A 17,268-nucleotide genomic window follows, 5' to 3' on the forward strand; every position below is an offset into this window, starting at 1 on the left:
CATCCCAAGAATTCCCTATTTTTCCTTTGTCAGAATATTTAACATTTTGATGGATTAATGTTAAAAGATTGGTATGTTATTCACAAGAGATTGAATAAATACAGGGATTTTCCAGGGGTGAGGCAGGGAGTGTGTACAGATTAGTAATATTTTCCTCATTGACTGGGCAAGCATCACTGTGCAACTAGATCAGAGCAAGGATGACTCTTAACTACTCAGTCTACTGACTTTATTCAGTATTTTAAGGAAAAAAAAATCAGAGTTATCATCCATGTTTGTACGATCTTCTCAGTAATTAAAGTGAAGTTCATACCAGGCCATACATTCTGGGATGAGTTTATGCTATTAGGAGCTTTCATCTGCTTGCCTACAGTTTGTTTTACTGTATGCACAGATGAGTATTGCCTCAGGAAAAAAAAAAAATGTGCAGAAAAATCCTCCTCTTGCAGATTTGTAGAATAAACTCTCTGGATCTCGCTGCAAGTATTTTCTCTCAGTGCTCGCACGTAATTTTCTCGTGAATGGGATTTATGTGAGCACATCAAAACAAGAAAATCCCTAAGGGCTGCGTTTAAACCAACAATAGCAGAGAAATTCAGGAATGTCCCACCAGAGCATGCCCTGTTTTGCCTACTCTATATCACACGGGCTTTGAATGAAGTCTGCGGCAGGCAGGCAAAGCAGGACATGTATCAGCTTTATGGTTGTTAATTTTTGAAGGCTTAAAATTAAGCCCTTAAGAACTGACTGTCTTCCTGAAGGGATCGCATCACCCATGGGAGATAGCTGATAGCTGGATCCAAGCAAGGTGAGGGAACGCTCACCCCACGTGCTTGTGCGTCCGCAGCGTGGGTATACACCCAGCAACACTTCTTGACAGTTTTCTTCCCAGACATGAAGGGAAAAGCCCACAAAATCTAAAAGATGTCCCATGGGGTTGACATTAGCTCTGTTAGAAGACCTGGACTGTGGTAGGGGGCTGTTTTCCCTGCTCTGCAGGTCTGAACGTGGCTGAGACATGTGTGTCCCAAGCCATGGGGTCTTGCTTCTCAGGATGCTGCTGCTGGAGCAGTGGGTGTGGGTGGCTTCAGGGAAGCCATGCTCACTTCTTCTTTTCCTTCTTCTTCTTCTTTTTCTTCTTCATCATCATCACCACAACAATAACACCACCACATCAGCAACAACAGTACCACCACCAAGAACGCCAGTAACAATCACAATAAACCACCTACCACACCCCTCCCCTAAGAAGCCACATTTTAAAGGGCATTAATAGCCAGAAACTCATGAGCGTAAAGTCATGCGGGAGGGAGGCGCCGGCCCCGCGCCCCGCCCCGGCCCCGCGCAGCCCCGGGGCGCCGAGCTACGCGGAGCGGCGCGGATCGGCGCGGAGGCGGGGCGCTGCGATGTGCAGGATGTCGTTCAAGGTGAGCCGTGGCGCCGGGGAGAGGGGCGGGCGGGCGGGGGGATGCGCGTTTCGGCTCCCGCTTTTGTGCTCGTCGTGCCGGCAGCCGGGGAAATGCTACGTCATATTCTTGGATTTGGGACTGATTTATTTTAATTTATATATATATATATATATATATATATATATATATATATTGTCTTCCCTGGGAAAAAACGCGGGTGGTATAGGGAAGGAAAGAAACCAGAAACGTCCTTCCCGGGTTATGGGGTACCCCGAGAGTGCTGCGGTGGCAGCTGATGGAGCAGGTGCTTTCCGTAGCTGACATCCCCCAAAAGATGCGTGGTTAGCATTACATAAACTGCAAGCCTCCATGAAGCTTTACCCTGGTTTTAGGGTGGCCGGGCTCAGCGCTGTGGGCTTTGGTGCAGTCAGGAGCCTCCTCTGCACTTTTTCGATCCTCTCTGCTAGTGCTGGTTGTGTAATAGTAAGGAGGCAGCGTTTATCCATCATTTCAGGCTGTGGTGGCTGCTGAAGCCAGGCTGGCTTGTTCCCTTTTCTGTCTGTGGTTCCTGTCACTTTTTGTACTTCTTCCATCCAAAAGCATGTAAAGGAAGGGGGTTTGTTCTGAAAGATCACCTAAAATAAGTTTTTTAATCCAAAGACAGGACTAATAGAATCGATTGGCAAAGAGGGAAGTAAGCAGCAATTCCCTGATACTAATGGGTAATATTTATGCTAGGTAAACATCTTCTCTGTTATGCACTTTCTGGATGCTGTGCTTGCCCTTCGCTTATTGATCGACAGCACTGTGCCAGCCCTTTGCCACGTTGCTGTATTGCATTGCTTTATTTGATGGATTATCCCCTGTACTTGCCTCTCACTCCCATCCATCTCTCTCCCCACCCCGGGAGGGCTGGTGATAGGATGGCACCATGTCAGTTTGATGGTGGTGCAGCAGGTGTTTTCCACCTGATGTGGCAGGGAGCAGGTTCCTTTGCTCACAGTGTGGCTCAGAAAGTGTACCTTTCACTGTGTGGTGAAATCTCTGTGGTCATCCTGGTTTTGGTCCTGCATTGGTCTCACACCTGCTTTTGTTGTCCTCAGTCTCTTCTGTCCCTTCATTCTGCCTCTGTGAGGTTTTTACCTAACCATCATTTCTCACAAGCACCCACCCTTATGGATGCCAGCCCCATGGTCCTGGTGGTGCCAGCACCCCCTTCTTGCTGCTTTCGCCTTTTTTGGCCTCCTTGCTTTTTCATGTTGTCTTTCAGGTCTTCTCTTCTGATTTATCCCATTTTTGTGCCCTATTTCTCTCTTTGTATTCCCACAAGTACTCCCGTTCATGGTAGCTCACTGCCTGCTCCCTCTACCTCTAGAGAACTGCAGCCCCACCTCCCTCCGTGTTCTCCCTTTTCTGTGTCTCTTTTTCTTGGCATTTTCTCTTTCTCTCAGAAGACTGTGTACTTGCCTTAGTTTCCTACCATCTACATTTGTCACTGAGTCTTCATGTTTTCCATTTTACTATGGAAATTACCTCCATGAGGTAGTACTTACTTTCCTCTCAGTGTCTATACACATGAATATCATCTCTTCTACCATCTTCTGCCCGTCTAAAACTTACATTTACATTTTGGATGACCTTCTTTTTTTAACAGGACCCTTCATATATGATGTATCACTGCCTAATAAAGGACTCATTTTGAAACTGAGAAAGGAAAGGGAATCTTCTTTTATTTGATGGTATAGGGAGCACGTTACCAGGCTAGCGTTCTCTTTCCCTGCTCTTGTCTTTCTCTTTGACTATTGCCTCTTTTGTTTCATCTCCAAGACCACTGTGTAGGAACTGCACTCTTCCTCCTCAGCAGTTACACCTCTGTAACTTTGCAAACAGCAAATAAAAGGTAGGACAGGGAGCGGGAGCTGCTGATCACAGCATTTAAATGATACTTTTCCCCTTAATATTCCTAAAATGACACATACAGGTACATTATCACATTTTATTTTTCCTGTATTCCTGTACAGAAGTGGTCTTGTCAGATTTATAACTTTTTTTTCTTCCTCTAGGCCATTTTTAAGTATATAATGCCAGCTTTTCATCTTTGGCCTCTCATAAAAGCATATAGACAATTGAATTGAATTGAATAGCACAGCCAGAGTTTGAAATATTGCCTTAGAGATCTTGATGAAGTGGGGGAAATTGTATCCTGAAAGTTGCTGATCCTGGAGCAAATGACAACGAAATATGTTCTTTTCACCAAAGCTATTAGCTAATGACTTTTCCAAACATTTATTATGTTCTGTTCCCAGCCTGTCAATGCTGAGGATCAATAGTTCACTTGAAGGAGGCACTAGAAGCACACTAGCTTTATAATAAGAGTCACATGGAAATTGTGTCCAGTTAATCTCTTCAAATTCAACGTTACATCTCCCTAAGAAGTATCTGATGAGACAGGATTGAGTTTGTAACTGAACAACAGCAGTCAAGGCTTATGTCATATCGTGCAGTTAAAAACCTATTTATTGCTCAGAAATTACTCAATCAGATTATTAATCCCAAAGTAGTGCCTTACATTCTGCCCACCAGTGATGTCAGCATTGCTGATGTCCCCTCGAACTGAAGAATACAGAGGTATAAATCCTTGGTTTGAAAGCAGAAGAGAACTGGCCACCAGGTTGCTGACTTGAGGCTGCCCTTCTCAGGCACATTCCATTCATCTTAGCAGTAAAATAGCTCAGATCTGTGTTTGCTTTTTTATCGAATAACAATATGGTTGATGGTCTGAGTGTGATGTATAAACCACTTTTATATAAGGAATCCCCAGCCATGCAAGGGCAGGAGGGGAAGTACAAGTACCAATAGCAGACATTCCAAGTCGGGTCAAAAGCATTACTGGGAAAAACCCAATTTCACGTCCTTGATGTGCTGGAGAATTCTTCCATTCCTTGGGTCTGACCCAAAGCATGAGGACAACTTTGCCAGAGAGCTACAGTAGGAATTATGGGCCAGAGGGGCGGGGGAAGAAAAAAAAAGGAAGTAGGAATTTATGACTCATAAGGCTAAAGACTTTGGACTTCTACTTCCAGACTAGGGTAACACTGGCAACTTGGTTCTCTCCTGAGGTAAACTGATGAAAGCAGGTGAAGAGTTCCTGAATATTGATTCCTGGTTCCTACCTACCTGATCGATAAAGGTGTTGTTATATGATAGGCATAATAAAATGCAGTCACATTGCTACTGTGCTCTCATGGTGAAAGCTGGGCCAGATGAAATAAATCTTTCCCTGTGTGGATGTATTGTCATGCCCCAAAGCTTTGTAAAACTTTAAGGGATAGAGTGAAACAATAAAAGATAAGGAATTTGATTTCCCATTCTGCAAGGTCTAAATATCATTCTTTTGCAATAGCTTTCTTCTAATAATAAAGACAGTAATACAATTTCCTAATGACCAACTCTATAAATAACTGCCTAATAAACCAGATGAAAATGGGCTACTGTGTGTTTAGGGCAATTGTTTGCTTTTACATGAAATTTTAGTGGTTCTAAGGGTAAAGATAGGAAAACAATTCTGCGTTGCCAGCAAGGAGGATCGACATTATCTACCGATTCACCAGGGGAAATGTCTGAGCTGTAAAAGGAAGATCAGAGTTTAGCCTACTGGGCTTGCTGAAATTTTCAGACTTTTGCCCGTGTGTGTGCTGGTATGAGAAACATTGCTGTCAATTTATAGGAGGTGCCTTATAATTCACTGAGCAGTTTGAACTTCTCTTGCCTCAAACAACTACTAATTTTTCAACCTATGAATATCACAGAACCACAAGGTTGGAAAAGACCTTTAAGATCATCAAATCCAACCGTTCCTATCCTATGCTAAACCATAGCCCTAAGTACCTGATCTACCCTTTTTTTAAACACATCCAGGGATGGTGACTCAACCCACTCCCTGGGCAGCCTGTTCCAGGCCCCAACTCTTTCAGAATATTAAAAATGCAACCCCTGGAAAGTGCCCAGCGTGACAGCTCTGGGGTAGATCCACACAGGATCGGTCTTGTGTCTGCTTGTTTCTGCAAGGTTTATTACTCGCCTGTCAGTGAAGGAAGCAATTTAGACCCTGCTCAATGTGTGCATTTTACTATCAGCCATAAAACCATTCAATCCCGATTTTCTTTACATGCACACATTGACATGTAGACGTGGGGAAGCATGCATTGCATTTCCTAAAGCAGAATGATTGGCTTCTACACCCACCCTGCGCTCTCTCTGGGTTATCCTCAAGGCAGGATTCACTGGAGAGCAAGGCCCTCCACCCCAGTATTTTTTGGCACCCTTTCAGTCTTTGATGAGTCTCAGTGAAACGGTGCTTTGCTGAACCGCTGGCGAGTTTGGGCATTTTAAAATCATCAGAGGCATGAGCCTGCCCTGGGATTTCATAGCTGTTTCCCCTCCGCACTTCACCCATCACAGTGCTTACCTGTCCGGGCAGCATTTTGGCAGCTGCCCCCACGGATCAGATAGGGAGGCGAGGAGCAAAGCCTGTGGGTTTTTCTGCTGTCCTCCCCCTGTGCTGCGGCAGTGATGATTTGCTCCTACCCTGCTGAAGTCACGCTGTGACATTGTTTTTAGGGCCAAGAAAGCCTCAAAAGAGTGTTATATTGCTACCAATTCTTTAGCAGAGACCTGTGTTACCTAGATTTAGGAGGTTCCAAATTTTGCCCTCCATATTGCCATACATATCTAGTAAATGAACCTGTAGGTCTACAGACAGAGAGGTTAGCCTTTTTTTACCTAGCCCCACCCGGGAGATCTCTCACGTGCCTGCAGTTATAGGGTGTTAATTCCAGGGAGAAGGCAGACCAAACCCATGCAGGAGCAACACTTTTCCTGTATTGGGACTTTATATGCAGAAAAGGAGCCAGCAGAGAGCTAACCTGAAACCCAGGAGGATGTCCTGCAGCAGGACATGTCAGCAGGATGATCCGGCCTCTCTAACTGTGCCCAGCCCCACCACAGGGGCTGGCAATCCAGGTACACTGCAGTTAGGATGTTGTTTTCCATGATGTTTCCCTGTGGATCTGGACTAGCATCGTTGTCTCTCATTACAGAGCAAAGAGTCACAGGCTGCCATGGTCGCAGGGGAGACCTGAAAGAACATGAGGTAGCACAGGGAGACCGAGCTCTTTAATCGCAGAAAGAAATTAAATTAGCTTCCCCTCTATGCTCTGGTTTTGAAAGAACAGCAGATTAAGCTGGAACCTTTCTGGCTTGGATGCAGAATTTCTATGTATGTTTGTGTCCAATGCATCTTCCAAGGTGGTTTGTTTCTGGTTTGTTGTATTTTGTCATTGTTTGTTTGTTTGTTTGTTTGGGTTTTTTTCACCAGAAAGAAACACCGCTCGCTAATGCTGCATTTTGGGCTGCAAGAAAAGGAAACCTGGCTCTCCTCCAGCTGCTGCTGAACAGCGGGCGAGTAGATGTGGACTGCAAAGACAGTGTATGCACACAATGCACCTACACCCACCGTACAGCTTTTACATCCCTTTCCATAGCCCACTGCGCAGAGGGTGTGGCAGGGAGCTAACATGAGACATTTGAAAGTCTTATGGCACTTAGGGATGATTTAAAACCTTACCTTGTCAGGAAGCAAGTCTGAAGCTCAAGATAAAATAGTGTGATGATTTACATCGGTGGCGAGGGGTTAGGAATTTGCCAGCCCTCAAAAATGTGTATTACACAGTCATTTGTGGTGCTGACATTAAAAACACAGATCCTAGCACCTCGGGCTTCTCTTTGCAGGGAAGTGTCATTGTAGTAATAGATCACAGTGAAGGGACGACTCAAGCAAGCCCAGGTAGCAATGATTCTGTCAGCTAGCATTGCTCCTCATAATGAGAGCTCCTGGCCTCCCCGGAGTTCCTCCCTCACCCCACCATCTCTTGGACTTGGCACTAACATGAAGGCTCAGTAATATTGCAAAGCAAAGAGAAGCCCAGACACGTGACAGGTAGATTTCAGAGGAATTTCCTGACTGCAACTGGCACAGGTCGGAATTACTTTTAAGATTAGACATGGGTTGAATACACAGATAGTGGGTATCTCTTGCTATTTTGCTTACAATATATGGAGAGACACTTGCCTGTACTAAGCTATGGTGAAGAGTTGGGGAAAACTGAGGTTGAGAAGTTCCCTGGTTTCTTCTGTTTGGCACTGGGACTGACTTACTGAGGGTTGTGCCTGTGTTATACTGTATTGGTGCCACCTCCATCCTGAAACATGAACGTGCCACAGCTTCTCCACTTTTAATATGTTCAAAGGTATCTGAATACCTTCAAAGTACAAGAGATCTTCTAAGCCCACTAATCATAGAATCACAGCATCATAGAATCACAGATGGGTCTGGGTTGGAAGGCACCCCAAGGATCACAGAGTTCCAACCCCCTGCCACAGCCAGGGCCACAAACCTCCAGGCCTGGAGCTACACAAGGTTGCCCAGGGCCCCATCCAACCTGGCCCTGAACACCCCCAGGGATGGAGCACCCACCACCTCTCTGGGCAGCCCCTTCCAGCCCCTCACCACTCTCTCTGGAAAGAACTTCCCCCTAATCTTTCATCTAACCCTTCCCTCCTTCAGCTTCACTCCATCCCCCTTGTCCTGCCAGTCTCTGCCCTTTAACAAGCTGATTCCCCTCCTGTTCCTCTGCTCCCTTCAGGGACGGGAAGGCTGCAATGAGGTCCCCCCACAGCCTTCTCTTCTTCAGGCTGAACCAGCCCAGCTCCCTCAGCCTTTCTCCGTAGGGGAGCTGCTCCAGCCCTCTGACCATCTCTGTGGCTCCTCTGACCCCTCTCCAACAGTCCCACATCTTTCCTATGTCTTTTCATCTTCGTTTAATTATTTGTCCCATAGGCAAGTATTTGTCCTGCGGTACTTGTGGACCTGATGCCATGACTGTCATTAGGACATGTGGTTTCTGCATGTTGTCCATACACCACACGCATATAGACTAAATCTCACTTGCCTGGCTGGAAAGGTGGCCTTAAGGGTCACTGAGTGAACCTCAGCACATAGTTCTTGTGTGGAAAGTTCTCTCACATTTTGCGAAGAGTCACAGAGTAAGTTTGCTCCTGTCATTTGCATAGGGAATTAGTATTCAGATCACCCAGACCTTACTCCTGACTATGACTCACAATTAAGTGACTCAACTAAGTCACTCAGCTCCTGTATTTCAGATTATTATTCTGGAAATAGTGCAAAGATCTTTGGGATTCTCTGATAAAAATGCTGTGTAAAAACCAAAAATATTCTCATTGTTCTTGTTGCACTTAATTTAGGACAATATGGCAACATCATCATTGAAAACCTATCTGTTGAATAGTCAGGCCTTAGCACTGCAGGCAAGTCTGTAATGCTTTTGCTTTAACACATTTTCAAACTAAGCTTTGAATTCTAGCAAGTTTTTAAATGACCATGAGCTTCCTTCAGCTTTGCAGAAGAGGTGTTGTCTCTTCCAGACAGCCCCATTCATTGCTAGAGGTGACTGTTGAAGGTACTGACTTGTTTTTTCCTTACTCCCAGCTTGGCACGACAGCTCTGATGGTAGCATCTTACTATGGCCACGTCGACTGTGTACGGGAATTGGTGTTGCAAGGAGCAGATATCAATCTGCAGAGAGAGGTAGGAGAAGTTCTGCATCCAAACAGGGACTGATTAAGTGACCATTGGTTTATTACAAATAATAAAGAATGTTCTTTGCTTTTTGCCAATAGCTTCTTTGTCACTTGCTGTGCAATGCATGAATAAACATGGTCTGTTCTGACAATATCAAGGAATGTCTGGAGTTTATAATAGAAAATGAGATGCCAGGTGTACATTTATATATAATTCATCAAAAATTTACAGCACATCTGGTTGGTGAGGGTTACATTTGAGATGTAACCTCCCAGTGTTAGACCATTTATGCATCTGCAGTTTTACTTATTGTCACAGTAATTAACAGCTCTCTGGATGGGATGAATGATAAACAGAAGTCCTTTAGCTTTTGATTTGCAGAGTTTCATCATTAAAACAGAGTGGATGCCATTGCTGGCCCAGGGATTATTTTGACTTGCTATGCTTTGGAGTTTCTGCCTCTGAGTCTGAGCCAACTCATCTCTAACAATCACACAGCCAAATCACCTCTACCCTTCCCCACATCTCTGGTCTGCATTCAAGCCATCCCTCACTGCGTGACATGTTTGCACAGGGAAGGGGCATCAGTGACTGGTTTTGGGAAAGTGCCTTCCCCTCACATTCCACACAAACAGTTGTAAGGGGTACCTGCAGCTGCTCTGGTCCATATGTTGGCTACACAGAGAGCAGAATTGCTCTGGGGCACCAAAAATTGTACAGACCCTAAGAGAAGAGCAGTTTAAGGGGCACCATGCGATGACGGGGTGGCGGCAGGCGGTGCAGGACAGCACTAAGCTCGTTGCTTCAACAATGCAAGAAAATGTTTCTCACTTTCCTTGTTTACCTGGAACTAGAGCATGAGTCTCCTGCTGACATCTGCAAGTTACTGAGTCAGTGAATGCCATGTTTGATGATATAAGTGTCTTTGTGCTTACTGGCCTAAACTTGCTGCAAAGCACTACTGCCAGTGTCTTTCAGTGGGGTCTTGTTCCAACAAATCATGCATTTAAACATGTCCCTTCCCTTAGGTAAACATTGCTTGAAAAGCAGCACAAGAGGCAAAGCTGAGAGCAGTTTTACGGAGCTGCTCTGGAGTATCTCTTAGAATATACAGCCAACAAAAAGAGAAACCTTGAAAGTCTCCAAGATCACTCTGCTGCAAAAAAGATGAAGCTTAAAGTGCTAAACACCAGCAGCACTGTTCTGACATTAAATCCATGTACTCAAACCAGTGCTCTTGTATTCTGAAGTTGTTGTGAAGCTTGGGGAAGTGAGAGTCCCATAAATACATCTAGTAGGCGGGGCTCTGAAATGGTCTCAGGCAGTCATGGGCTGTTGTAAAGGCTTGGGGCACTCGAGTGAATTTCATGTGTAGCTCCCTTCTCCTGCATCTTTTACATGGAATGAGAGATCCAGAGGCAGGAAAGCCTGCTTATATGTATTCCTTTCCCTTCCCTTTGATAAACTGGCTGTTCCTCTGCTGTGCAAAGCTGATCTTTCCTAGCTCCAGGCTTGCTCTCCCTATCTGGTGGCTGGGTAGAAGCGAGTGAATCCTAAGAGGTCTGTATCAGAAACTCTGTGCAGAAGCCTCTTGTGAAACTGGGGTTTTACTCAAATGCATGATGCTGGACAGATTTCTCAGTTCATTAGGAGGAAGAAAATGGACTTCAGATACATGGTGTCCACTGGAGTCCTCAACACCATCATGTCTTTTCAGCTGATATTCAACTGATTGTGCTCAATACTTTTTCATTTGAAATGTATATACTTCTGTAGGGTATGTTATGGTTTGGGGTTTTTAATCCATCTTTTCCTTACAGTCAGGTGCAACTTCTCTGTTCTTCGCTGCACAGCAAGGCCACAACGATGTAGTGAAGTTTCTCTTTGAATTCGGAGCCTCCACTGAATTTAAGAATAAAGTAAGATGATGGGTCTATTTTTGCATGCTGATACACTCTGGCAATCAAAGTTGTTTTTTTCCTGTTCCCGTGAAACATGATATGGCAGCAGGAGGATGATAAAGGGATTTCCTCACTTGAATGTTTTCTGAGCATATTGTGAAAATATTAACTTGGGATTAACTTTTACTACCTAGACTTAATGACATACGTTGATCAAAGATCAGTCCCTTGATAATGATATCAGTCATTCCTCTTAAGCCGCCCTCCAATGCAAGAACAAAGGGTCTTTTTGTACATGTTAGGTAGGATCCCATTTTAGGCGTATATGTACTTGCATAGGCTGAAATTTTGTCTAAACTGGGATGCCCCTGCATACCACCATAGGATACATTAGAGCATAATCGCTTCAGTCCTCCCTAAATTCCCATTTACCCACCTGTGACAAGGAGATGAAATGCACCTCAGCCCTTCTATTCCTTTGTTCAGGTAGATCCTTTTTCAGAATCCTCTTAGAATAGACAAAAGTGCAGACAGCAGAGCCTGGGTCTGGTTCATCACCCCTCATGGGGGAAAGAGCATTAAGAACAGCAGTTCATCACAGACAGCAGTACATCAACTCTGACTCCTTGCTTTAAATAATATGGGAATTGATGGAACATCAGAGACTCAATCCTTTATGCTCCAGGGACTAAAAATTCCTGAGGTTTTGCAGCCAGAGGCCACACATGCCCACACAGTAAGAATTCAGTACCCCAGGGAGCATTGCTTGTGGTAAGCAACTCTCTGACCATAGCAGCAATCAGTAAATTTAAAGACATGAATGAAATTGTGGCTGCTTAACACAACACTGAGCGCATCCCTGGAACTTGGCAATGCAGGAGGCTGCAGTGTTAAATACAACAGCTGGACTTCAAAGTGCTGGGTAGTCTCAGGTGGGACAGAGTTACTGGGAGAGACAGCACAGAGATTCTTCACAGTTTTCTGCCACTGTCAGTCGAGCCGATCATAAGACAACAGCAACTCACACGGGATGTATCATGACAAACTGGTGTGCAGTGTGTATGTGAGGCTATTTTCCAGCAGCATCAAATGTGCCTGTCCAAGCTCTCTCTCCTTCTCATCACCTCTTCAAGAGGTGTATCAGTCACTTCAGCACTCACAACAAACAGTGCCTGAGAAGGCTCTTAAAAGCTGAACTAAGGGTAGCTGAGTTAAAATTAATCTGCACAAGATTCAAGTGACACTGGTTTAAAAAGTTGAGGCGAGCTATCACGTCCATGTCCTCTTTGCCAAAGAATCTGCTCTCTCTGAACAGCAGCACGAGGGTTTGGCTAGATTCATCATTAACACTGGGACCTATCCCGGAAATCACCATTTTCTTTAACTCATTCCTTGCCCAAGGGCTGCAGCTTTTCTTCTGAAATGAGGATCTAGGCACAGAAATCCAAAAGCTTACAGCTTCCAGGCTGGGCTTTAGACTGAGACTAGCTGGGAAACCAACTCATAGCTTTCGTAGCAGTGTGTACCTGAGCAGGAGACACCACTAATAACATACTGTGTTGACAGCCTTCTCATGTGCTTTTGTATCAGTTCAATTTTCTGATTTAATAATGTGATTTTTGTAGCTTGGAATCATCCCATCAGACCATTGTTCTGTTAACAAGCAACTAAGATAACAGGCTCCTCCACCACCTCACTCCCCACAAACTCCAGAAACAATATACTTGACAAAATATGCCTTTTCAGCTCAGAGAGAAGGCATTTTCCAATTAAGGCACTCAGCTGGAAGCAGCACTGGAAAAGATATGGCCAATCATGGCTGGCTTTAAAGGGCACTGAAAATTAATCCATTTGCAAACAGAGAATTAAAAGCAAAGAAATGCAAAGCCCAAGATCTTATTTTTCATGTACCTGAATGTAAATTGTAATTACTGTATTTGTTACTCATATATGGGACTGATTGCTGGAGAACTATCTTAATATAGGCATTCAATTCTTGCTACCCCCTATATCATTACAGTCACTACTCACTGTGACAGGCAAAGCAAATATTCTAAAATAGTATAATAAAGTAATTAGCAGTAATTGCTGATGTTGTAAATAGAATAAATAATACTATTGAAGGTTATTATATATAAAATAAATATTATTCAATAATACTATTCTTCACTGTCCCAGTCTGGCATCCTTCATAAACTGAAACACGTTCCCTTTTCTTAATTTGAGACTTGTCATAAGCATGTGGGTTCTTAAAAGGGTTTGCATGGCAGCATGATTTCTGAGCACTGCTGCAGGTTGAACAGTGTGTCAAGAGATAGTGATTGCAGGAGATTTCGTCTCCTCCCTTGCAGCATATTTCAGAGGTGATACAATACCATATAATTCTAAGCTACTTTCAGGTGATGATGACAGTGGTGAAGGAAGAGGTAAGCAAACAGGGAGGTCTACACCAGTTAGCGTGGTTGTATCAAGTGTCACTGTTTCAAGTGCTTACATGGAAAATGATTGTCAGCTGAGGTATGTGGCCCTAGTAGGGAGGACAGACTGTGTGGGATAAGAATAATAGTTTTAGAGGAAGAATTGCAGAGATAGCGGAGAGAACTGGCCACTGTCTGAGCTGAAAGAGTTAGCAGAGAAGTAATAGAAGCTACACTGTGCCAGGAAAACAGGATATGAGCAAGAAATAAAGGCAAGGCAATGTGCCTTCTCTGAGCTGTGCCACCAGCCTCCTGCCTGCTGCAGAAGGGCAATTGCCCAAGAAGTGCTTCTGCGGTTACTCACATGTCCCTACTCCCACTTGTTGCCCTGCTTGCCAGTACCAAAGGTGCTGCTTCAGCTTTTTGCTTGTCTCAGCTGAAGCCAAAAAAGAATGACAAGAGGGAATCACATGGCTGAAAGCAATTTTAAAACTCTGTCAGTTACTTTTTTACTTTTTTCTTTCATAATTCATCTGCTTTCCCAGTAGCCTGTAAAACATTTGTATTTTCCAGCTAGCACTTGCTGGAGGAACAGCTCTTGTGCTGGGCAAAAAGAAAGAAAATTTGAAGGAAAGCAAGACAGAAGCTCAATAGAAGTAAATGGGGATGGGTTTTTCTCCTTCTAAGAAATCATGGACCTTCACACTGAATCTAACTGACCACTGTCTTACCACGTGGCCTTTACAATGGAAAAGAATTCTGGTCCCAACTTCCTTTTTCTTATAATAAGACCTGTGTTTTTATCAGAGCGTTCGAATGAATGTCTGTCTCTTCTCTTGAATATATTCAACTTCACAGGGGACACAGTAGGGTGGGTGTTAGAGCCCCGTTATTTTCCTGATCAAGCACCAAACCTTTAAGTTGTTACCTAGTTCTCTCTGGTGCAGTAAATATTTGCTTCAGGTTGGGCAGGGAGGACTGGGGACTCCTCTGTGCTGTTTTCTGATCCCTGGACTCTGCTTAGGGTGATCTAGGAAACCTGGTCACTCTGAAAGATCTAAACAGTGTATTTGGGAAATGTGTTATTCTTTTAAAAAAATTAAAAAGTCAAAACTGCTTTCTGGATTCAAACAAACGCTTGGTCTGGATCCCTATTTTGAGACATTTAGACATATCCTGCAAGAAGTCTCTCCCTTCTTAAACCTCAGGCTGTGAGATCTCCTGAGGTGGAATCACACAGCTGAACTCTTAAGAGTGTGGCTTCAGCCCTGCTGCGCTAACTGGGGTTAACTTGGTAGGCCTGCCCTTCATTTAGGAACTGCCATTAGGTTCCCTACAGAAACTATGTCAATAGCCAATCTTCTTAGAATAACAGAAGTTTGTTGAGAGCACAAGAATTTTAGAAAACAAAACCCAGGCCATAAAGCAATAAGCAACAAACTACTCCCATATGCAGCTAACCGAGCATGGTGATTTACCCTCCATACGGGGAGCCTCAGTATTCTTCTGCTTCCTAAAACTCATCTGTCCTTCCCTGCCCCTCCACAGAGGAGCCCCAATCTGGATAAGCACAATGTCTTTTCTCCTCTCAACAAACTTTCTCCATTTCCTTCAGGGAAAGGATCTTTAAAAGTGCTTCTGTTTTTTGTTTGAAGCCCTTTGATCCAGTAACTCACTACTGGAGCAAAGTTGCTTTCAGCTGGCTGGAGACAGGAGCTATACCTTTAGCCATTGTCTTTTAAGTGTGTATAAGGTGGGGTTTGATCCAGGAACCATCGTGATTGCTTTTGTTTGTTCCAGCAGTTCCTATTAAATTAGAGTCATTTGTTTTGACAGGAAAATCTAATGACTCTATAGATACAATGAGTAACTTAACTCCACTGACATGGTTGCACATCATAGTTAGTCAAATAACCCCGAAATAATATGCAATTCTTAGATTGTGACATAACAGCTTCACATCTGTGACTTTGCTGACACTCAAGCCTTGTTTGCTCTTCAGTGAAATGAGGGGGAAGGTGAATATGGGGGTTTGAGAGTAGCTATAGACACTCCCTGTGGGTTAATTCTCTCATGCCAGAGCTTGAGTTTTCACAAGGTTATCACAGGCATGAAATAGCACCACAGATTAATAAATTTGATTGGCACTTCCCATTATAAAAGATTTGGCCATTCAAGTTGTAACTTTTCTTGTGGATATCTGGCTGTGTGGAAAATTTCAGACGAAACTGTGGAGCTATTTCAGATAACAAAGATGAGGGATGACACAATCATTTGGCCATATTAATTACAGCTCTAGAAACCATTTATCTAAAATGCTTTAGATAGCTTATCTTCTGGAGGATGGGGCTTGAGACCAGAGAAGGCAGAGAAGGAAAGAGGAGACTTCTGGTGTGAATGACTCAGGGTGTGCGTCACCCTTGGGTGATGGCATGGTGCCATCTCAAGCAGAAGATAAGAACTTTTTCTCTATATCAGTATCAAAACTAATGGTAATTTTTGAGCAGGGCACAGCGCATTTAAGATGGCAAGACCCACGTTTGCTATCTCAGTTGTTTCAGCTGCCTTGGAGTCAATTGTCAGTGATGTTGAGGTGTTTCCCTTCTCAGAGGCTCCCAAGAGAGTGTCTCTACAATCAGGATTTGATGCATGTAGCTGGGTCTCCCTTCAGTGGTGATGTGCAGCAACTATAACTGCCTGGGATTGATCCTGCCTGCAGGGATCACTTCTTCAGCAGAAGTAACAGGGTTTTCAGTGACTGTCATGGGTTTGGGCTGATTCACACTTCCACAGTTAGCTAGCATGCTTTCAAACATATGCTCCCTCCTCTTCTTCAAGCCAATAATCAACATGTAAGAAGCAGGACACAACAGGGCATGAGGTTCTGGCCAGATAAGACTAGATGATCATCAAGATTGGGAGCACAGGAAAGGTGTACTCTCCTTCAAAAGGTGGAAGAGTTTAGTAGGGGTGGGGGATTTGGCTATAAAGGGGCAAAACTTGGAGGAGTTTGGAGTTGTGAAGGGAACAAAGCTTCTAGTGGGAGAGCAGAAGACAAACAAAAAGCAGAATTTTCTTAGTTTCTGTCCTCCCATCCTTTACTAAAAAAAACCCAAAAAACCCAACTTGGGAAAGAAATGTTTATAGTGACAGAGCCAAGTTTAAAGTTTTATGTAGCAGGACTTGGTGCTAAAATTCTGAAAGATTCAGTAGGTAGTCGCCACGGAACTGCTGTGAGCCAAATCCTGAAAAGCCTTATAATTCATTGGGTGTTTTCTGTTGTTTGGTTGTTGTTTTGGGTGGGTTTTTTTTAATGGTGATGTTCAGCCCCATACCTGTCCTGTCACCTGACTGTACCCATTCTTTGCCTTTTCACAGGATGGAGGTACTGCTCTTCTAGCTGCCTGTCAGTATGGGCATGTAAAAGTAGTGGAAACCCTGTTGAAGCATGGAGCCAACATTCACGATCAACTTTATGTGAGTTATTTCACACAGATAATATTGACAACACTGGTGGTGGAACAAATGTGCTGTTGGTTGGACAACAGTGGATACTCTGGCTCCAGCACAGAGAAGTGTTTGCCAAATGTTGTGGTTTTATAGTACTCTACCAAGATGTGAATTCTGTTAACTGTCTGCTTTTCATAATCCTGGGAGTAGAAGAAGAAAATCAGAAAAGATGTTTTGGCTTAACCTTTTGGTTCATTATCTGTACAAAAGGTATGTGCCAAATCTGGATCAGATTTGTGCTATCCATTAGCTTTGAACAAAAGTCATGATCTGCCATGATTTCCATCGCAGACAAAAGACCTGAGGTACTAGAGAATCAGTTCACCAGCCTTCTGCCAGAAAGAGTAGTAAAAGTTAAAATCTTTAAATAT

The 17,268-nt window shown here is 43.8% G+C and overlaps 1 protein-coding gene across 2 annotated transcripts in view; it reads left to right on the forward strand.

The window, feature by feature from the left end:
- Positions 1 to 1,406: 1,406 nt before the first annotated feature.
- ANKRD29 (ankyrin repeat domain 29) overlaps positions 1,407 to 17,268 on the forward strand; it is a gene marked incomplete at both ends in the record, with an annotated part of 28,648 nt that continues 12,786 nt past the window's right edge. For both annotated transcript variants that reach the window (XM_084260887.1, XM_084260888.1), the window contains 5 exons: positions 1,407 to 1,427; positions 6,787 to 6,897; positions 8,977 to 9,075; positions 10,890 to 10,988; positions 16,766 to 16,864. In XM_084260887.1, the coding sequence (XP_084117013.1) occupies positions 1,407 to 1,427; positions 6,787 to 6,897; positions 8,977 to 9,075; positions 10,890 to 10,988; positions 16,766 to 16,864 (429 nt within the window). The remainder of the gene's footprint in view (positions 1,428 to 6,786; positions 6,898 to 8,976; positions 9,076 to 10,889; positions 10,989 to 16,765; positions 16,865 to 17,268) is intronic.

The sequence above is a fragment of the Gallinula chloropus genome (assembly GCF_964237585.1).
Source record: "Gallinula chloropus genome assembly, chromosome: 2".
In the NCBI taxonomy this organism is placed as follows: domain Eukaryota; kingdom Metazoa; phylum Chordata; class Aves; order Gruiformes; family Rallidae; genus Gallinula; species Gallinula chloropus.